Source organism: Chenopodium album, chromosome 2 (genome assembly GCF_948465745.1).
Source record: "Chenopodium album chromosome 2, dcCheAlbu1.1, whole genome shotgun sequence".
Lineage (NCBI taxonomy): Eukaryota > Viridiplantae > Streptophyta > Magnoliopsida > Caryophyllales > Amaranthaceae > Chenopodium > Chenopodium album.
Window position 1 is genome coordinate 80775508 of NC_137835.1, and position 18541 is coordinate 80794048.

The window sequence follows — 18541 nt, forward strand, 5'->3', positions numbered from 1 at the left end:
TTTAGTATTTAATTCTCATAATTTTTTGCATTACAAAATCTAAGATATTAAAAAACATATAAAATGATAAAGTATGATCATAACTTATTTAGTTAGGTATTTAATTATTTATGTAGATTTTTTAGAATTTGGTTAACCTTGTGCTTTTAACTTGTTAGATACATACAGGTTTTAGTTAAGTTCGTTGGTCTTATCAGTCCACATCCCTTAGGTATTTAAGCAAACACATTAATGTGTGTGCCTAGCTTGTGAATTGTGACTGACAAAAATGTTGAGGTAATTCCGAATCCTTGATCAAAAGTGATAGCTAATTCAAACTCGTAAATCAACAAGTGGATCGGAATCCACCAGAGTTTCATTCCAATTTGATTTCATATAATGCATTTTATTTGTCTTAGATATAGCTATCAAGTATTAGAATCATAGTAATTTAGTTTGACCTATCTTAAGATATATATATATAGTTGTAGACATAATAGTAGATCGACCAACACCAAATTAACATAGATTGATAGATGAATAAACATGATGAAAGTGGTACCCCAAAGAAATCTGAAATAGATTCGTATGAAAGAGATAAAGATAAGAAGGTACAAACAATAATAGTCAAAACGGTGGGGATATATACATTCAGGCATATCCATTTGTCACATAAATACTTTGAAATATAAAAAAACAATATGAAATCGACCAGAATTAGGCTAACACTCGTAACATCCCTCATGTTGCATTGCATGTAAACAGCAGCAATAACAGGATCAACAGAAATTGGGAGTAGGGAATTTCAATTGCTTGCCAACTTATATGGAGATTTTGGTCCTACTTTTTTTATTCATGTTGGACCGACACTATATTTTGTGGGCTCTCCTTATTTTTGTGGGGTTAATTTGATTTACTACGATTTTTTTGGTTTTAAAAATAAAAATAAAATAGGGTTTTACCGAAAATATAAAAAGAAGAATGAGGTGGCAAATGGCTGGTGAAGGTTGGCGTGTGATAGCCGCGTGGGTAATTGGTCCACTGTCAGGTATTGACCCAATGACCCATGGCCCATCAAATTCCATCCTTATCCACTTTAATTGCACTCTTAATCTTTATACAAACTCCGTTTCACAATAATCTTAAATTACGTACGATCTCCATCACATTATTCACAATAATCCTAGTTACGGAGTATCAGTAAAGACATTAATGTTTAAAATGGTAAATTAATGGGAAAAAAAGGATGAAATAACAGTAAAAAATAATCAAATTAGAAGCAAATTTAAAGTCCGTATTAAAGTTTGAATTATTAAAAAATAATTAAAAATTGAGATTATTATGAGCGAATCGAGCAAAGTTGAAATTATTCTTGTCAATTTTTCCATTAAAAAAAATGATGAAAATAACAGTCAAAAATACTTCATAGGTTGAAAAAATACACTACCTCCGTTTTATATTATTTGCAACGCTTTGACATAAAATATGAGAGAAAAAATGTCTAATCGTTGCAAATAATATTCCGTATAAAACGGAGATAAAATTTACATATATTATCAAGTACCAGTATAAAACGGATCAAAGTGATGAACAGTTTGTTAAGATCATTATGAAATTATGAAGTACTACATATGTGAAACGTGACGTGTTTTTAACTAGAAATCGATATCCTTGATTAGCTTATGGCCTCATACAAATAATACAACCACTTCTTTCAAAAAAAAAAAAAAAAAAAAAAAATACAACCACATTCTTATTTATGCATTTACAGAAAATAAAAATGGGGTACAATTGTATGGACCAATTTTGATTTGACAAAATGCAATTTTTTAAGTTGATGTTTTGACAAATGACACTTGTATAACTAATTTCTTGAGCCATTAAAATAAAGCGTTTTTTTTTGTATTTTATGTATTTTCGATCAAGATAATGTGTAGTAGGAGTACCATGCATTAGTAAACGGGATTCAAGATTGATTATGGGCTTATGGCATACCGTATAAGAATAATACATAATGTTGACTATATTTAATTTAAAATACTTCATAATACATATGAATTGAAGTTGATAATCACTTAAATATTGATCTTTAGAAAAATATATAGAACGTAGGACCTACATTCAAAATAAATAACATTATTTTTTTTTACAGACAAAATAAATAACATAAAACAACATTATCTCACTAAAAATTTTATATTATTCGCTTATACTCAATAATTTGGAGTAAATTTATGTAACGAGTATGAGCACATTATACAATTTCAAAAGCTATTCATTACAAAGTCAGTACTTATTATAGATACTTATATTCTATTGATCGCTAACTAATGTACTTACTAGGATAAATCCATACTTATGCATAAAAGTATCAAAAATTAAAATCATCAATCTTATTTTTGAAAGGGTATTATTATTATTATTATTATTATTATTATTAAAAGTGACAATAATTAAACAAAGTGGTTTATTACTCATAAAACAATTGTTTTACTCATAAAAAAATAAAAATAAAAAAATAAAATAAAAAAAATAAAAAAAGTGGGATTGAAATAGGGTGGGGGACCACGAAGAGGGTGATGGTAATAGAATGTTCCAGGGGTTTGAACTGCTTTTTAAGCTTATCCACTTTTCCTAACCATAAACATTTGCTGACTAATACCGTGACATAACCATGTGACAACACACTTACAAGCTGAAAATTGAAATTGAAAGTGAAATGGGCCTTGTATGCTTCTCATATGGGCCTCTGTTCAACCTGTTTGTTTTGAAACTTGAAATACTGCATGTGAGATATCTTAATTCAGATAATCATCTACTTGAGTAAAAATCATAAATACACATTCATTTAGAATAATTGACACAATTAAATTTGATATTTTTTTGACCATTGATATTAATATTAATGTACATAATTAAAAACTACTCCCTCCGTCCCAAAAAGAACAATCCATCTGGCCAAAACTTTGTCCCAAAAAGAATGACCCATTTGCATTAAAACACCACCAATTTGCAACAATATTTGTGCAAAATTAGCTTCCCCATATAAAAATTTCATTTTCCATGTTATTTTATTACTTTCTCTCTCTATTTTTTTACAAACCTCATGTAAATTTATCTTTCCAATATACTTTTACTTCTTTTTACTTAACTTCCTTAATACCCGCGTAATCAGCCCAAATGAGTCGTTCTTTTTGGGACGGAGGAAGTACTAATTTTAACATAACCTTATATTAATACTCCGTACCTATTTAACATTTTACGTTTTAACATTTGATTTTGATAAGTTAGTAAAACACTATAGTCAAAGTAAGTTCTATAAATAGTAAAAAAGTCAAATTCTTTCAATTATTTTGGAATGAAGAGAGTTTTATTAATATGGAATTTGAGTATTGTAGGACTACTAACCATTGCAAGATGGTGCCCAAGGATTGCAAGATGGTGCCAAGGATTGAGATTAAATTTTTTTTTAAAAAAAAATAGATATCGTAGCTAGAATTATAAAATGGTGAAAATTTGAAAACAAGAATTGGTGTAAGGCAATAGCTGATATATATAGTAGTCCGAAGGTTGTAACGAATGGTCGAATGGATGTTTAACAACAATTCAATGGAAAATTGAAGATATAAAAATTATACCATTGCCCATTGCCCATTGCCCAGCAATACTTGAATTATGAATATTGCTTATTTACTTGGGCCTTATTGGGCCTAAAAAAACTGTGTTGGCCCATTTGTCAAAATACCAATAAAATTTTCACGGCCTTACGGGCAACAGGTTGAATACTCGGTTGCAAAATTTCCTTTATTTCCTACTTGTATTTCCTATTCTCCTCTCAAATATCATAATCAAAGATCAAATAGATCAACTTAAGTTTCTAGATTATGAATATATAAGGGTCTGTTCTCATATATTTATTTTCAGTTCAGTTCATCTCCTAATTTCCTTTTCTTATAAAATATTCATTTCAGCTCATTTCAGCTGAGTTCAGTCAATGAGAACATACCCTAATGAGTATTCATTTAAAAAGTTCTATACTTAAAATTGTTTTTATAAGAAGCTGATGATGGCATGTTGCTCTATGTTGTATATTTGCATCACTTGTAAATACATGAGCATGCACATTTAAATTACAGAGTTATACTTTTTGCTTTTACTGTTGAAGTTTTTTGAAAATCAAAATCTAAATATCATTTCAATTAATTAAAGTCACCCAAAATTCAAATATCATTTCACAAATTAATAAAAGCCACTCCAAGCTACTATTAAACCTACACAGTTTATGTATTTTAAATAGTTAAAAGTCTTCTTAAATAATCACCATTGTAAAATTTGACTTGGTGTATATTCTTTACTCCTATCACACAAAATACCAAATAGCACTTGGCGACAAAGTTGGCCAAAATCATTAATTCTTGGTTACTTTGTATGAATTATAAAAGGAGGCTCGCTCTAACCAATTAGGGACCCCTGACACTCATATATACACGAAGTAGATGAACAATATCATTACACAACTACATAAATAACTTTAGGTAGGCTGCAGCCGCTGCACTATTACTTCAAAATGATTATTATTAGTTCCTCAAACTTTAGGTGTCCTGGCATGACTCTTATCCTAAGATGTGCCTTAAGGGAGTTGCTCTGCTCTGGAACATTTGGAGTAGGCGCAACGAGAAGGTTTTTAACGGGAAAGACATCCCTCACATGGTGGTGCGAGAGAGGGTTCTGCGTCTGGTGGAGGACTGCAATAAGTATGCAGCTAAAATCTATGGAGCGCCTAGCATAAGACGGAAGAAAAGTCCCAAAGTTTGGTCTCCCCCTCCCGAGGATTTTGTGAAGGTAAATTGCGATGCGTGTCTTCGTGATGAGGGCTGGGTGGGACTCGGGGTAGTGGTACGCAATGGGGATGGTGAGGTGCTGGGTGCGGGCACTCGCAGATCAAGGGGTTGCTGGCCAGTTGAAATAGCAGAATGCAAGGCGATCGTCTTCGGGATCAAGCTTGCTCGCAGATTTGGGTATAAGAAAATCGTGGTGGAGTCAGATAGTCAAATTGTTATAAACAGATTGTCGAAGGCTAGCACTTATCTGTCAGACCTAGACTCTATTCTAGATGATGTAATGTTCATTTGTAAAGACCTTGATTTTGTCTCTTGGTCTCATATTCGTAGAGATGGCAATGTAGTTGCCCATCATTTAGCCAGTTTCATCCCAGTTGGTCTAGAGCAAGTTTGGGTGAACTGTTGTCCCCCTTCCGTTGCCTCTTATGTACTCATGGACAAGCTTTCTATGCCTTAATATATTAGCCTTCCAGCGTTTTTCTCAAAAAAAAAAAAAAAAAAAAAAAAAAAAAAAAAAAAAAAAAACTTAAAGTTAAAATGATTAATCATCTTTAACAACTACGATATAATTTTTCATGTGCTGACACACAAAACCTAATCCTAACATACGTAGTAATAAACCTATAATAAATCAGTTTTCATGTGATTTTCACCTCTCATAAGTTCATAACAAACCTCTAAAGTTCCTTATAGAAACCTGAACCTGACCCGAGCCGAACAACTCGAATTTGACTTGATTTTTCTCAAATTTCAAATTTTTTTAATAATATTAAGTTTTACACTATTTTTATAGTTTCTAAGCATTTCCCGAATTATGACCCGAGCCAAAACCTGCGGACCCGAATCGCCATCCCTACTCCCTAGTCCATAGTTCCCTACCCTCAAAAGTCTCAATAATACAAACCAAGTTGAAATTTATATAGTAATAACGTCATGCCCGCGAGATTAACGACTTTAAGCATTCAACACGTCACCTCACACATCATGACACAACCAAAAACACCTTCACTTCCATTCTTTTTAGTCCTCCACTTTTCCCTTGCTTACCTTACACCCTTACCTAACTAACCATCTTCATCCTAGCAACTTCACCGGGCCAAGAATGCCGGGCCCCGGCCCACACATGATATACACCCTAGGATCGGGCCTGGGCTTGATGGTTGCATCCAACGGTAGATTCAGTCCCCACCACTGCTTGTGCTACTCCATCAACGCCTTCTTCGGGCCGGACATCGGGTCATTCTTGGAGTGGCTAACCTCCACCGTTGGATTTGGGGATTCCGTGGGGTCTACCGTAGCTGATTACATCCACCACCCTTTTTATTATGTGGTGTTGTTGAGTTTCCCACTCTCTCTCCTCTACTCTTGGGCTTCTCGAGTTGCTCTTCAAAAGGGTGTTCTTGATTCTATTTCTGGGGTCAGTAATTGTGTTATGTTCATTAATTGTGTTTATTAATTACTTTGATTATTATTGTTAGTTAAGTTAGTTTAGTGTTTTGTATTGGGATTCTAAATTTAGTAGTAATTGATTAAGGTTCAGGTGTTTTGGGGTCTGAATTTGGAAACTTGGTTGTTAATTTTTTAAGCTGAATAAAAGAAAATAATTGAATTCAAGAATATTGAGTATTAAAATGAAATGATGAAAATGTAATACGGAGTATAATCTAGTTAAGTCTTAAATGTGTGTTGACTGCTGAGCATATTGCTAATTTCCTTGATTAACGCTCAAATCATATCATTTTGCAATTGTATGTTAAAGCTCCTAAATTTTGACTTTCAACCATTTAGAAATGGAGGTAACATTTGATTTATGTAATTTTTGTATAAACAATATATAAAAATAAATAAAGAATGAAAGATTTTATATTGTCAAACAATGGAAGAGAAATACTAAGCTAGTTGGTATATTATTGTATGCACAATCATTTTGATGCTAAAATCAAATTATTGGGCAATTGCTACCACAGTTTCATCATCATAGCTATAAGCCATGCATATTTGACTTTGGTAGACAAAGGTAGTTGGTTTGACTCTCAACTTATAAGTATGTGTATTGACTATTGAATTATTAATGCTATACAAAAAATCCTTGATTTATTTGGACATGTTTTTTCATAGATTGATAATTTTATGATGAATTAATGACAAAAGTAAATTATTTAGTATTTTTGTACTACTTAATGTGTCAAATATCCTTTGGAATACGTTTAATAGTGTATAATCTCCGTGCAACATTCCGTATGTACGAATCCATTGATCTTTCAAAATCAAATGGCCTATTGATTGTTTTGTGGATAATTAAATGGCCAAGTCAATCTAGGATGACCTTTTATTTTACAAACAATGTAATTGACTTTGTAAATTATTGTTTTTTCCCTAAAAGGTGCCCCTCACTAAGCTACAATGCTTTCTTCTGATTTCGGCTGGTTCTTTGTCACATTTCTTCCTGGACCATTTATTTGAGGTAATGTTCTTTCACCAACATTGTGACTGACTGCTTCTTGTGAACTTGTAGTATGGAGTGATAATAATTATAAAGCCAATGTTTAGATAGGAGAACATTGTTCCTCTGATCTGATGCGGTTATAATTTGAAATTGTTTACATAACAACCGAGATTCTTATTTAAAGATCTTTCATGTATGAATATCAAATCCTGTTGTGTTCCAAAGGCATAGCCTTTTGAGTTACTCTAAAAAATAATCAAGTACGGGATTGTAAGTACGGTTTCCACTCCTTATAGTTTATCTGTCCGCTCTTGATCCTTGCTACTGATTTTCCTCGAATTGCTATACATCAGTCCATGCCATGCTTTACAGTTTATCTCAATGCTTATTAATCTAGGCTAACTGACCTATTCATCAACAAAGCATCAAAACATAAATCAAACTGTATTCTCCCTTTTCTATCTTCTTAAATTCTTTTTGGAGTAAATATAATGTTTGTAAAATGTACATACTAGTATTTTTCATCATATAGAGCATAATCTACTTCTAGAACTAGTTCATATCTTAGTATCTTATCTAATTGTCTTAAAGTTACGCAGGAAAATGGGAAATCATCTGTATACACTTGGATATTGAGCACTGGCTGGTGGGTGAATCGTGCCCCCATCAACCCAGATGCCGTGATAATAATTAGTCTATTGAGCACTGGTTTAATTCTGGGATTTATATACATCCACAGGTATTCTCTTAAAGATTCAGACTTTAAATGAACTTGCATTCTTCTTGGTGTCTCCATAGTAATGGCATTTGATAAATTCAAATTTGATTTTTGCAGAGTAGGACCTTCCAAATCCATAAAAAAGCAATATACGCAATCCGTTAAACTGATCATTACCATAGCAGCTTTATATTGCTTATGGTGTGTAAGTCAGATTTATCTGTTACAACCCCGTCGGCCAGCTGTTGGGGAAGAGGCTGATCTTGGAGTTCTGGTGTTCTTATTCATATATTTCTTTCTCCCTCACTCCTTGTGCATTAGTTCCATGAACCCTAAAAATTATCATGATGTAGAAGAGCAACTTCCCTTGTAGAGTAAATTTACGGAACATTCAAGTGATGATGGAGACTCCCCTGATTCAGAGTGGTCATTTTAATTCGTAACCGTTTCAATTCGGACATGCTACTCATGAAGCAATTGTTCTCCATTTATTGCGTGAATGTGGAGTAACATCTTCCCATACCCTTAATAACATCCTAGCTTTGGGGAAGGACAATATATATACATGCAATTGGTTTCATTGGTGTAAAGTTACAGCCAAAAAAAAAGTGGCAGTCCAAGTACACAAAATGGCATGCCCTTGTTCTTGGTCTTATAATGAAAATTTAATTAAATTAACCCTAATCAAGCTTTGTAGCGTAACATTCAAAGTTATGTTTAAAATTTCCCAAATGTCTATTGAAAAAGTGCACCAATTTGTACCACCTAAAATGTGTCAAAGCTCAAAGTGTGTAGGTCCCTTTGAAAAATATGCTCTCAAAAAGAAGTGTTTAGTCCCTACCACTAATGTCATCATTAAATAAATCTAAGAAACCTACACTCCATACTTTTATAGCGTAGCATTCAAAGTTATGTTTAAAATTTCCCAAAACATGTTGGCCCATACTAATCTGGACATTGGAGTAGGATTTACAGAATGAAATATAGAAAATTTGACATACAAGATCTGAAGGAAGACTTACCCAAAAATTTCGGTGTTGAGATGAAGAGAATGAATGATAGAAAAAAAAAATAGGAATTTGAACATTGTAACCCCTAACCTGAGTTAAACCACGTCAACAATGAGTTATCGACCGTGTAAACGGCTAGCGTGAGTTGGCATGTGGCGTCAGCACAAAGAGTGTGCAGTAGTCCATGTCATCCGCGTGAAATGACCTACTATTGCTGGGCGAAATACCTATAATGGGTCTAGATTAACATTGTTCGTTAATCAAAAAGATGAACATGTATTTCCCGTTTTCAGCACTACTTGTGGAAGGATGTCCGAATGATTCGGTCTTTGTTGTGTTAGTGTTCTCTGTTGTTGGAGTTGTCATGGCTATCAAAAGACGTATAGAAATGAACAGATTGGCTAGCAAAGGTCTTCATGGCAAGGGATCCACCAACACTGCTAGTAGCATCAACTCAGCAGTGACAGTTATCAATTGCAGGTCTAAGTATGATGATGAGGCTGGTGATAATGGATCGGCACGGACTTGTTCTCTTCAAACTCTTTCAGGCAATCAATCTAGAAAATGGAACAGCAATCTTGCCTACAACTTGAGAAATGGTTCTCGGTCTATGGGTCATCATATCTTACAATGAATATAAAAGTAGCAAAGTAGTTTTAGTTAGTTTAAGCAAAATAATTGGATTAAGATGCATTTAGGGATGCCAACTTTTCTTTCTTTTTAGTCTATTAAATGACAGTATTTGTTCATGAGTGCTAACATTGAGACAAACCAGCATTTGTGATACCTTACCAATGGAGTCAATGACTGCCAATCTGCCATTTTGGCAAAAGGCTGCTTCAGTCATAAATCTGAGATGCCCCCTTAAATTCTAAACCAAAATTTTGTTTGAGATCAGTAATGTGGAATGTTTTCTTTTGCGCCAGATAAATTATCTAGCTCATGTAATGCATTTTTAAATTCAGAATATTTCATATTTGCACAGTTTTATTATATATTTATATATACGATGTTAGATTGTTGCCTTCGGTTTTCATAAATTAAATTTGAATGACTAGTCATTTTTAGAGTTCACAATTTGGAGATATACAATTTTATCTTATTGATAAACAAAATACTCTTTATGTCTACGAGTTTTGATGAAATGCATACAGAGAATAATTCAATCTACATGATGGCCGTTTGGCAGTACTAAATTGTGATAAAAGTTGTGATTTTTTCAAGAACATTAGGAATTAGGAATTTAGGATGGCAGTGTTCGTTGTAATGCAATACTATACCCAAGTTTCTACATAACAAGTCATCCAAGAGTCCAAGACCATCAAGCCTTGAATATAAAAATGCAACAAAAATGTCTTTAAGTTGAAATAATTCTTCATTGCACTTAACCAATGAACTTCCGTCGGAGGAGATGTAACTATAAGCAAAAAAACTATACTGTAAATCAACAAAATATCTTTATAGCATGACATTTTCGTAAATAATTCAACAGTGTCATAGTAAGTTATTTTGTAACTAAGTAGATAAACATACCCATTACCCACTACACAAGTCATAGTATTTTGTTTCCTTATCTATTGGAGATTAGTAAAAGTGACTACTGACGACTTCCTATAATAACAACAAATGTATTGAATACCACTTAAAACCAAAACATAATCTGCCACCTTTGCATTGCAATTTGCTAAATTAAAAGGACAGCTTCACTTTGTCCTTTTTTTAAGCTAAAAGATTTGACTGATAAAGCAGAAGTTTATCCTCCACAATCACATATTCAAAGTTGAACAAGAACAATACTCACTACTAAGTTTTTGAGTACAACTTTGATTCACACTCAAATATTGTGTGAATACTAATTCATCAGACATGGCAGCTCGCAGGATTTCTTCTCTGCTTTCTCGTTCCTTGTCTCTGTCTCCTTCTCTTCGTAAGTCAAGTTCCCTTTCTTGTTTCTTTTCTTTTTTCTTTCAAATTTTGCATTTTTCATACTCTTTTCAAACTTTTGATTACTGTTGCATCAAAATTTTAAGGTATTGTATAATCCAATATCTTTGGATATTAACTGTTGGCAAAAAAAAAAAAAAAAATAAATAAATATTGGAAATTGGGTTTTATTATACTTTTATGTTTGATTGATGCAGCTGATTAAAGCTACTGATTACTGAATTTATTGAGCTAATTGAATTAGAGTAGCCTGAAATTGTGTGATTTAATGGAAAATTCTGGTTTCTGAGAGCTTTACTTGTGGCATTCTAACTTGTGGCATTAACTTTGCTTTCGTTTTGACGATTATTTTCTACATTTGGCATGTGTTCTCTTCCACTTAAATTAAATTGTTAGAAATACTTCAAACTTATTTTGGCTCCATTTGTTGTGTAATCTTATCTGAACATGTCTTGTTTGAAACGAGTCAAAATAAGTCGATCAATGAAAACTCTCCCTTAATTGTATAAAACCAGCAATATTGTGCTCCTTATATTAGTTCTTAGATAAAGAATACTAATGGTTGTATATTGATCCTTACTCTACATTGTTAATCATGCATAAAAGTCCATGAATTAGTAGGTTTACACTATAGTTTTCATTATTTGATACAGTACTTTACTTTGGTTTTGCTTATTCATTCCCAAGTAAACATCAACAGCTGTAATTGTTTATCTGTTTCTTTTTAGTAAGAACCAATAATTTATTCTCAGGTAAAGGTTCAAGTTGGGGAAGAAACTTAAGTCGATATAGCACAGCTGCTGTAATTGAAGATCCTATAATTCCTAATGTGGATATTAAACATACACAGCTTCTAATCAATGGACAATTTGTGGACTCAGCATCTGGTAACCTTTTTATCTAGTTTGGCTTATTCGTTCAAAGTCTGTGTGGTTTTATGTAGTGTTTGACACTTTGACATATGTTATATGCTTGTTTGTATTGAAATTCACATTAAATTTTTTTTAGGAAAGAAGTTTCCTACATATGATCCTCGGACTGGGGATGTGATAGCCCATGTTGCTGAAGGTGATGCAGAAGATATCAATCGTGCAGTTGCTGCTGCTCGCAAAGCTTTTGATGAAGGTCCATGGCCTAAAATGACAGCTTATGTAACATTTCCCCTGCATCTAACTCTCTATTTCTTTGCTTAAGTTTTTTGTCTTTCTTTTGACTTTATGCTGTAATGTTTGGCAATCATATACTTTTCCTGTTAAATTTCTTCAGGAAAGAGTGCGGATCATTCTGAAATTTGCTGATTTGGTTGAGAAACACAGTGAGGAGCTTGCTGCCTTAGAGACGTGGGATAACGGGAAGCCTTTTCAACAGGCTTTCAAATCAGAACTTCCATTGTTTGTACGATTATTTCGCTATTATGCTGGTAAATAAGAAACATACTTATTATCCTATCCATATATAAATAATTGTATTTCGGCTTAAATTTTGAAGATTTTGTCCTGGGAACAATGTAGGTTGGGCAGATAAAATTCATGGTCTGACAGTACCTGCTGATGGTCCATACCATGTACAAACATTGCATGAACCGATTGGTGTAGCCGGGCAAATCATACCATGGAACTTTCCTCTCATCATGTTTGCTTGGAAAGTTGGCCCTGCCTTGGCATGTGGCAATACTATTGTCTTAAAGACTGCCGAGCAAACTCCATTGACTGCTCTCTTTGTTGGGAAACTCTTCCATGAGGTAATTAGGACTATAGGAGCTGCAGATATTACCATGCTTCTTTGACATACTTTGTTCTTATGTCTTAACCATTCTTCCGTGTTCATCTCTCATAGTAGTATATGCAATTTCTACGTCTAGTTGTGGGTATCAGAAACTCTACTGTATAACATATCTGCAGATTTCAAAATACTCTGTTGTATTACTTGTATAACATTATCAATAACTTAACAAAATATGTTTCATAACATCTAGCTGTTACACCCCTTACACTCCTGGCTTGCAGGCTGGTCTTCCTCCTGGTGTGTTGAATATAGTTTCTGGCTTTGGTCCAACAGCTGGTGCTGCACTTGCAAGTCATATGGATGTCGATAAGGTATTCTTTGACCATTCCGAATTTTCTTGATCCTATGATGAGCTACAATATAAATAGTGTTTCTTAACGTGATTTCTATTGTATTGAATTTATTTTACAGATTGCTTTCACTGGATCTACTGAAACTGGACAGACAGTTCTTGAACTAGCAGCTAAGAGCAACCTTAAGCCAGCAACTTTGGAGCTCGGAGGAAAATCTCCTTTTATTGTATGTAGGGATGCTGATGTCGATAAAGCAGTGGAACTTGCACATTTTGCTCTCTTCTTTAATCAGGTATTTCCACTCCTCTTTGTATTAGTTGTATATAAGAGCTAGAAATATATAGTATCTTCTTAAGCTTTTTGGTGTTCATCATAGGGCCAATGTTGCTGTGCTGGCTCCAGAACTTATGTGCACGAGAGTGTGTATGATGAGTTTGTGGAAAAAGCAACTCAACGTGCCAAGAGACGTTCTGTTGGAGATCCCTTTAAGAGTGGCATTGAGCAAGGTCCTCAGGTATATTCATGTCCTGCTCCCTTTAAGGCCAAGCAATATGAGGTGCATAGAAAAGGAAACTAAGTAATTAAAGCTGAAATTTACCTTTTTGCCAATGTAACGTGGAACCGCAGATAGATACGGAGCAATTTGAGAAAGTTATGAGGTACATAAAATCTGGTACGGAGAGCAGTGCCAAACTCGAGTGTGGAGGTGAGAGATTTGGATCTAAAGGTTTCTTTGTCCAACCCACTGTCTTCTCAAATGTTCAGGTAAGGAATCATCTCCCTTTGCATCAACCTTTTTAGGTAAAAATTGTAAGTATTTAGCCACAGCAATTCTGAGTTTTGGTGTTCTTGTATCAGGAGGATATGTTAATTGCACAGGATGAGATATTTGGCCCAGTACAGTCTATCTTGAAATTCAGGTAAACCTGAGATTTCTTTTATTACATTTAATATTTACCAAAATGTTGTTAATTAGTGAAAGAAGATAGAATGTAATTGCCTGGTTTGCATTCCATACGATAGCTGAATATATACAACTGTACACAGAATATTGAGCCTATAATTGAGGCTTAGATTAGGGAGCTAACTATGCTATTCTACTGCTATACTTCCTAAATATATGCACTAGATAAATACATGGCATAATTAGATATATACAATAAATCAGAATATCATTAACATTATATTCTAACACGCCCCCGCAGTCGAAACGGGTGCATCACGAACGCTGAGACTGGCTCGAAAGTCTTCAAATAAAATACGAGGTAATCCCTTGGTGAAAATATCGGCAATCTGATATCGAGAGGGAATATGGAGAACACGTACCTCGCCCTTAGCAACTTTCTCCCTGACAAAATGAATGTCCATCTCTATATGCTTGGTACGTTGATGTTGTACCGGATTTCCTGATAAATAGATGGCACTCACATTATCACAATAAACCAGAGTAGCTTTGTGAATAGGACAATGGAGCTCAAGTAATAAATTTCTGATCCAACAAGAATCAGAAACAACATTAGCAACTCCTCTGTATTCGGCCTCAGCACTAGATTTTGATAGAGTTGGTTGTCTTTTGGATGACCAACTAATCAAATTATCACCAAAATAAACACAGTAGCCGGATGTAGAGCGTCTAGTATCCGGACATCCTCCCCAATCAGCATCAGTATAAGAAATTAATTTACTAAGGGAGGTTTTATATAGATGTAGACCGAAAGATAGAGTACCCTGTAAGTAGCGTAAAACGCGCTTGAGAGCATTCATATGCTCGTGCCGTGGATCATGCATATGAAGACAAATTTGCTGCACTGCATAAGAAATGTCGGGTCTGGTGAAAGTAAGGTACTGCAAAGCACCGGCCAAACTGCGGTACTTAGATGGGTCGGCACATGGTGAACCTGCTGAGGCACTGAGTTTCGGTTTGGTGTCAACCGGAGTAGCGCAGGGACTACAATTAGCCATGCCAGCCCGGTCTATGATCTCTGTGGCGTACTGTGTTTGAGACAAGAACATACCATCGTCATTGCGAGAAACCGCAATCCCCAAGAAAAAACTAAGAGGACCTAAGTCCTTCATAGCAAACTCGCCACTCAAAAGAGCCATGAAATGCTTTCTTAACCTGTCAGAAGAGGCGGTAAGGATAATATCATCAACATATAATAAGAGGTAAGCCATATCCGAGCCCTGCCTGTAAATGAACAATGAGTTATCAGATGTACTGTGAATAAAACCAATAGTAGCAACAAAATCCGCAAAACGCTGATACCAGGCTCGGGGAGCTTGTTTAAGGCCATAAAGAGATTTATCCAGTAAACACACATGATCAGGTCGACTCTTATCACGGAACCCCAAAGGTTGATGCATGTAGACAGTCTCATTAAGATGACCATGTAAGAAAGCATTCTTGACATCCAACTGATGAATAGGCCAAGATTTGGAGATAGCAATGGTAAGAACAGTACGAATAGTAGCCGGTTTCACAACCGGACTAAAAGTCTCATCACAATCAACACCCTGCTGTTGAGTTTTTCCATCACCTACAAGACGGGCTTTATGCCTCTCAAAAGAACCGTCAGAATTCTTTTTGTGACGAAAAATCCACATTGATCTAATGACATTCACATTCGGTGGCCTAGGTACCAATTTCCATGTTTTATTTTCAATTAGAGCATTAAATTCATCTAACATTGCCGCTTTCCAATTAGGGTCACGAATAGCACTCATCGGGTCTTTTGGTATTGGAGAAATGGTAGTAGTAGTCGTGGAAGCTAGGTTGGCAGCATACTTGGTGTTTGGTTTGTAGATTCCATTTTTAGCTCTAGTTGTCATACAATGGGAAGGTAATAAAGGTACGGATGTGAGATGTGGGGTGATCTGATCTATGTGGAGTTGTTGGGCTGGCTCAGGTGAGGAAGGAGAAGAGTGAGGTGGCGAATGGGGCAGGAGGTGGCAGGATACGGGCAAGGAGGAACCCCGACCCACGGATTGTAGGCCCAAGGAGTTTGCTGCCAACTATATGGCACATGTGGGCCATGTAAAGGGGGTTGCTGTTGGGCCCCAAGAGGTGAATTGTTGCGGCCCTTTCCAGAATGTTTAGAAGAGTTTGATTTCTTTTGCTTTCCCCCTTTTGAAGCAGAGTGATTCAAGGAAGAAGAAGAGGAGTTGCTCGCGACGGTGGATGTCACAAGTGCTTGATTGCGGTTGCCTGAACCACCCTCCTTGGCTAGCCGATTTTTGATCGTCCGTTCAGCAAGTTTAAGGCGAGAACGACAGCTTTCGAATGAAGGCAATGGTTCTTGGTTCTGAATTATATCCACCGTGCCGGCATAGGCTTCGGGTAAACCGGCGGTGAGCTTGAGGACTAGGCGGCTTTCGGAGAGAGGAGCATCAACATCAGCGAGTCGATCAGCAAGAGATTTTATATGATTGCAGTAGGCATCAATATTTGAGAAATTCTCGAACACGAGATCGGCAAGTTCCTCTTCAAGGTGGGTTGCACGAGATGCTTTGTTGTCTTGAAACATTGATTCGAGACGAGCCCAAGCCCCTTGAGCGGTGTCATCTTTGAGAAGAATGGCATGAAGGAGATCGGGGGATATGTTTCCATAAATCCAGTTCAAAACCGCAGCATCAAGTCGCTTCCATAGAGCCGGATCAGCAGCTTTGGTGGCTTGATAGGCGGTAATCTCCGTTGCCTCCGTAGGAGGTATGATATGATGATATAAATCATGGACCCTAACAAGTACCTTGAACAAGGTAGCCCAAGAATGATACATGCCTTGATCATCCAATGTGATGGGGATGAGAGTTTTGACATTGTTGGTGATGGTGAGAGCGGGATGGAATTTTGAGGATTCGGGAGACATGGTGAGCAGCGGAAGAGAAGGTGGGCGATTGTTAGGGAGGTTGAAGCCAAGGTCGAAACCTTAATCTGATACCATGAAAGAAGATAGAATGTAATTGCCTGGTTTGCATTCCATACGATAGCTGAATATATACAACTGTACACAGAATATTGAGCCTATAATTGAGGCTTAGATTAGGGAGCTAACTATGCTATTCTACTGCTATACTTCCTAAATATATGCACTAGATAAATACATGGCATAATTAGATATATACAATAAATCAGAATATCATTAACATTATATTCTAACAATTAGTTCCTGTACTTCACATTCGTCGATGCAGAGTTGTTCAGACTTCAGATCTTAGCTCTGATTTGAACATAAGTGTTGGTAAAGCCCCATCACTGATTATATTCTTCACTATGTTGTACTGTAGGGATCTTGATGATGTGATTCGGAGGGCAAACACTACTAGGTATGGCCTAGCAGCGGGAGTATTCACTCAGAACCTCGACACTGCCAACAAATTATCACGAGCACTGAAAACCGGGACAGTGTGGGTGAACTGCTTTGATGTTTTCGATGCTGCAATTCCTTTTGGTGGGTACAAGATGAGCGGTATGGGCAGGGAGAAGAGTGTATACAGCCTCAACAACTACCTGCAGGTGAAAGCTGTTGTCACTGCTCTGAAAGATCCTGCTTGGTTGTAAATTGTAAGTTTAATTTGTAATTATGCAAGGCCGTTCCATGCAATCCTGCTAGTCCTTGTCTCATATTTTCTGAGGAAAATACACAATATAACTCCAAATTTCCAATATCCTCCCACAATTATCAGGCTTGTTTTCTGTAGACAACCTTACAGCGGCTTTTTATCTATATATCATTGGTTTTTATGCGGATTGTGTAGTTGCTATTTATACAAACATGTAGTCAGATATAATTAGTTAGTTGGTTTAGTCCTGTGTATTGCTGTTAAAATCGGGATTTGGATTGTACACCTCTTATTACATGAAATACCAGCCAAGATCAACAGTTGCCTTGACCACAGTAGAACAAAATATTATACGTAGTAGTTATATTATTAATAAAAATATTTACCTAAGCTAGTCTTCAGGGCACAATTCAACCTGGTTGAGAAAAAGGTTACTCGTATTTTGTATATTTTTTTTAATTGCTTATTACTAGTAAATATTTTGCCATGATTAGAAATACTGAACTATAATACTCTAATTAACAAAAAATAAAAATAATTTCTGCATAAAAGCAACATTTATTCATTGAAAATTTGACGTAGAGTAATTTCAACGATCCATCTAATTAATGGGAAAAAAGCATGAACTAAAAGAAAACTCATAATACTTAGGCTCCTAAATCTTGCTTGAATATAACAAAACACTTAAACAAGTCTTATTAATGAATAACTAATAATGTAGTAGTATAAAATAATCAAATTTAAAACTGCATACGACGGATGAGATCGATAGCATTAGTAGCAAGATGATTGAGTGGTGTTGTAGATTCTTGAACTCTTTGTAAGACAACATCTCTAGCCCTCAATCCTTGTAAATTGTTAAGGCAAGTGTTTATAGCCGTAAACACGGGTCTGATGTTATTAATCATGCTTGTCCTCTTCGACTCCTTGTCACTCTTACTACCACCACCCAAGTGGTCCGTAGT

General features: G+C 35.4%; 3 protein-coding genes across 3 annotated transcripts; all 3 read left to right on the top strand.

Moving 5' to 3' along the window:
- Positions 1 to 4602: 4602 nt before the first annotated feature.
- Positions 4603 to 5277, top strand: LOC145577410 (uncharacterized). The gene has a single exon (XM_081634833.1). It carries the CDS (start codon positions 4603 to 4605, stop codon positions 5275 to 5277), a length of 675 nt encoding a protein of 224 aa, XP_081490959.1.
- Positions 5278 to 5796: 519 nt separating this feature from the next.
- On the top strand, positions 5797 to 8576 carry LOC145589520 (uncharacterized). The gene is made up of 4 exons (XM_081646124.1): positions 5797 to 6237; positions 7204 to 7284; positions 7866 to 8005; positions 8102 to 8576. Exons 1-4 carry the CDS (start codon positions 5923 to 5925, stop codon positions 8355 to 8357), a joined length of 792 nt encoding a protein of 263 aa, XP_081502250.1. The 5' UTR covers positions 5797 to 5922; the 3' UTR covers positions 8358 to 8576.
- A 2173-nt stretch (positions 8577 to 10749) lies between these two features.
- LOC145602865 (aldehyde dehydrogenase family 2 member B4, mitochondrial-like) lies at positions 10750 to 17757 on the top strand. Its single transcript, XM_081659021.1, has 11 exons — positions 10750 to 10921; positions 11691 to 11825; positions 11947 to 12089; positions 12205 to 12358; positions 12450 to 12679; positions 12945 to 13034; positions 13135 to 13308; positions 13393 to 13530; positions 13644 to 13781; positions 13875 to 13936; positions 17301 to 17757. The coding sequence occupies exons 1-11, from the start codon at positions 10861 to 10863 to the stop codon at positions 17572 to 17574; spliced, it is 1599 nt and encodes a 532-aa protein (XP_081515147.1). The 5' UTR covers positions 10750 to 10860; the 3' UTR covers positions 17575 to 17757.
- The last annotated feature ends 784 nt before the right edge of the window (positions 17758 to 18541 follow it).

What these genes read in the sequence shown, in the direction of transcription:
- LOC145577410 (XM_081634833.1), top strand. Translation starts at nt 4,603, where the DNA reads ATGTGCCTTAAGGGAGTTGCTCTGCTCTGGAACATTTGGAGTAGGCGC.
- LOC145589520 (XM_081646124.1), top strand. Translation starts at nt 5,923, where the DNA reads ATGCCGGGCCCCGGCCCACACATGATATACACCCTAGGATCGGGCCTG. An exon ending in TTCTTGATTCTATTTCTGGG is followed by an intron (nt 6,238 to 7,203) that starts GTCAGTAATTGT and finishes TTTCCCTAAAAG; the next exon opens with GTGCCCCTCACTAAGCTACA. An exon ending in GGATTTATATACATCCACAG is followed by an intron (nt 8,006 to 8,101) that starts GTATTCTCTTAA and finishes TGATTTTTGCAG; the next exon opens with AGTAGGACCTTCCAAATCCA.
- LOC145602865 (XM_081659021.1), top strand. Translation starts at nt 10,861, where the DNA reads ATGGCAGCTCGCAGGATTTCTTCTCTGCTTTCTCGTTCCTTGTCTCTG. An exon ending in TTGGGAAACTCTTCCATGAG is followed by an intron (nt 12,680 to 12,944) that starts GTAATTAGGACT and finishes CCTGGCTTGCAG; the next exon opens with GCTGGTCTTCCTCCTGGTGT. An exon ending in GTCATATGGATGTCGATAAG is followed by an intron (nt 13,035 to 13,134) that starts GTATTCTTTGAC and finishes TTTATTTTACAG; the next exon opens with ATTGCTTTCACTGGATCTAC.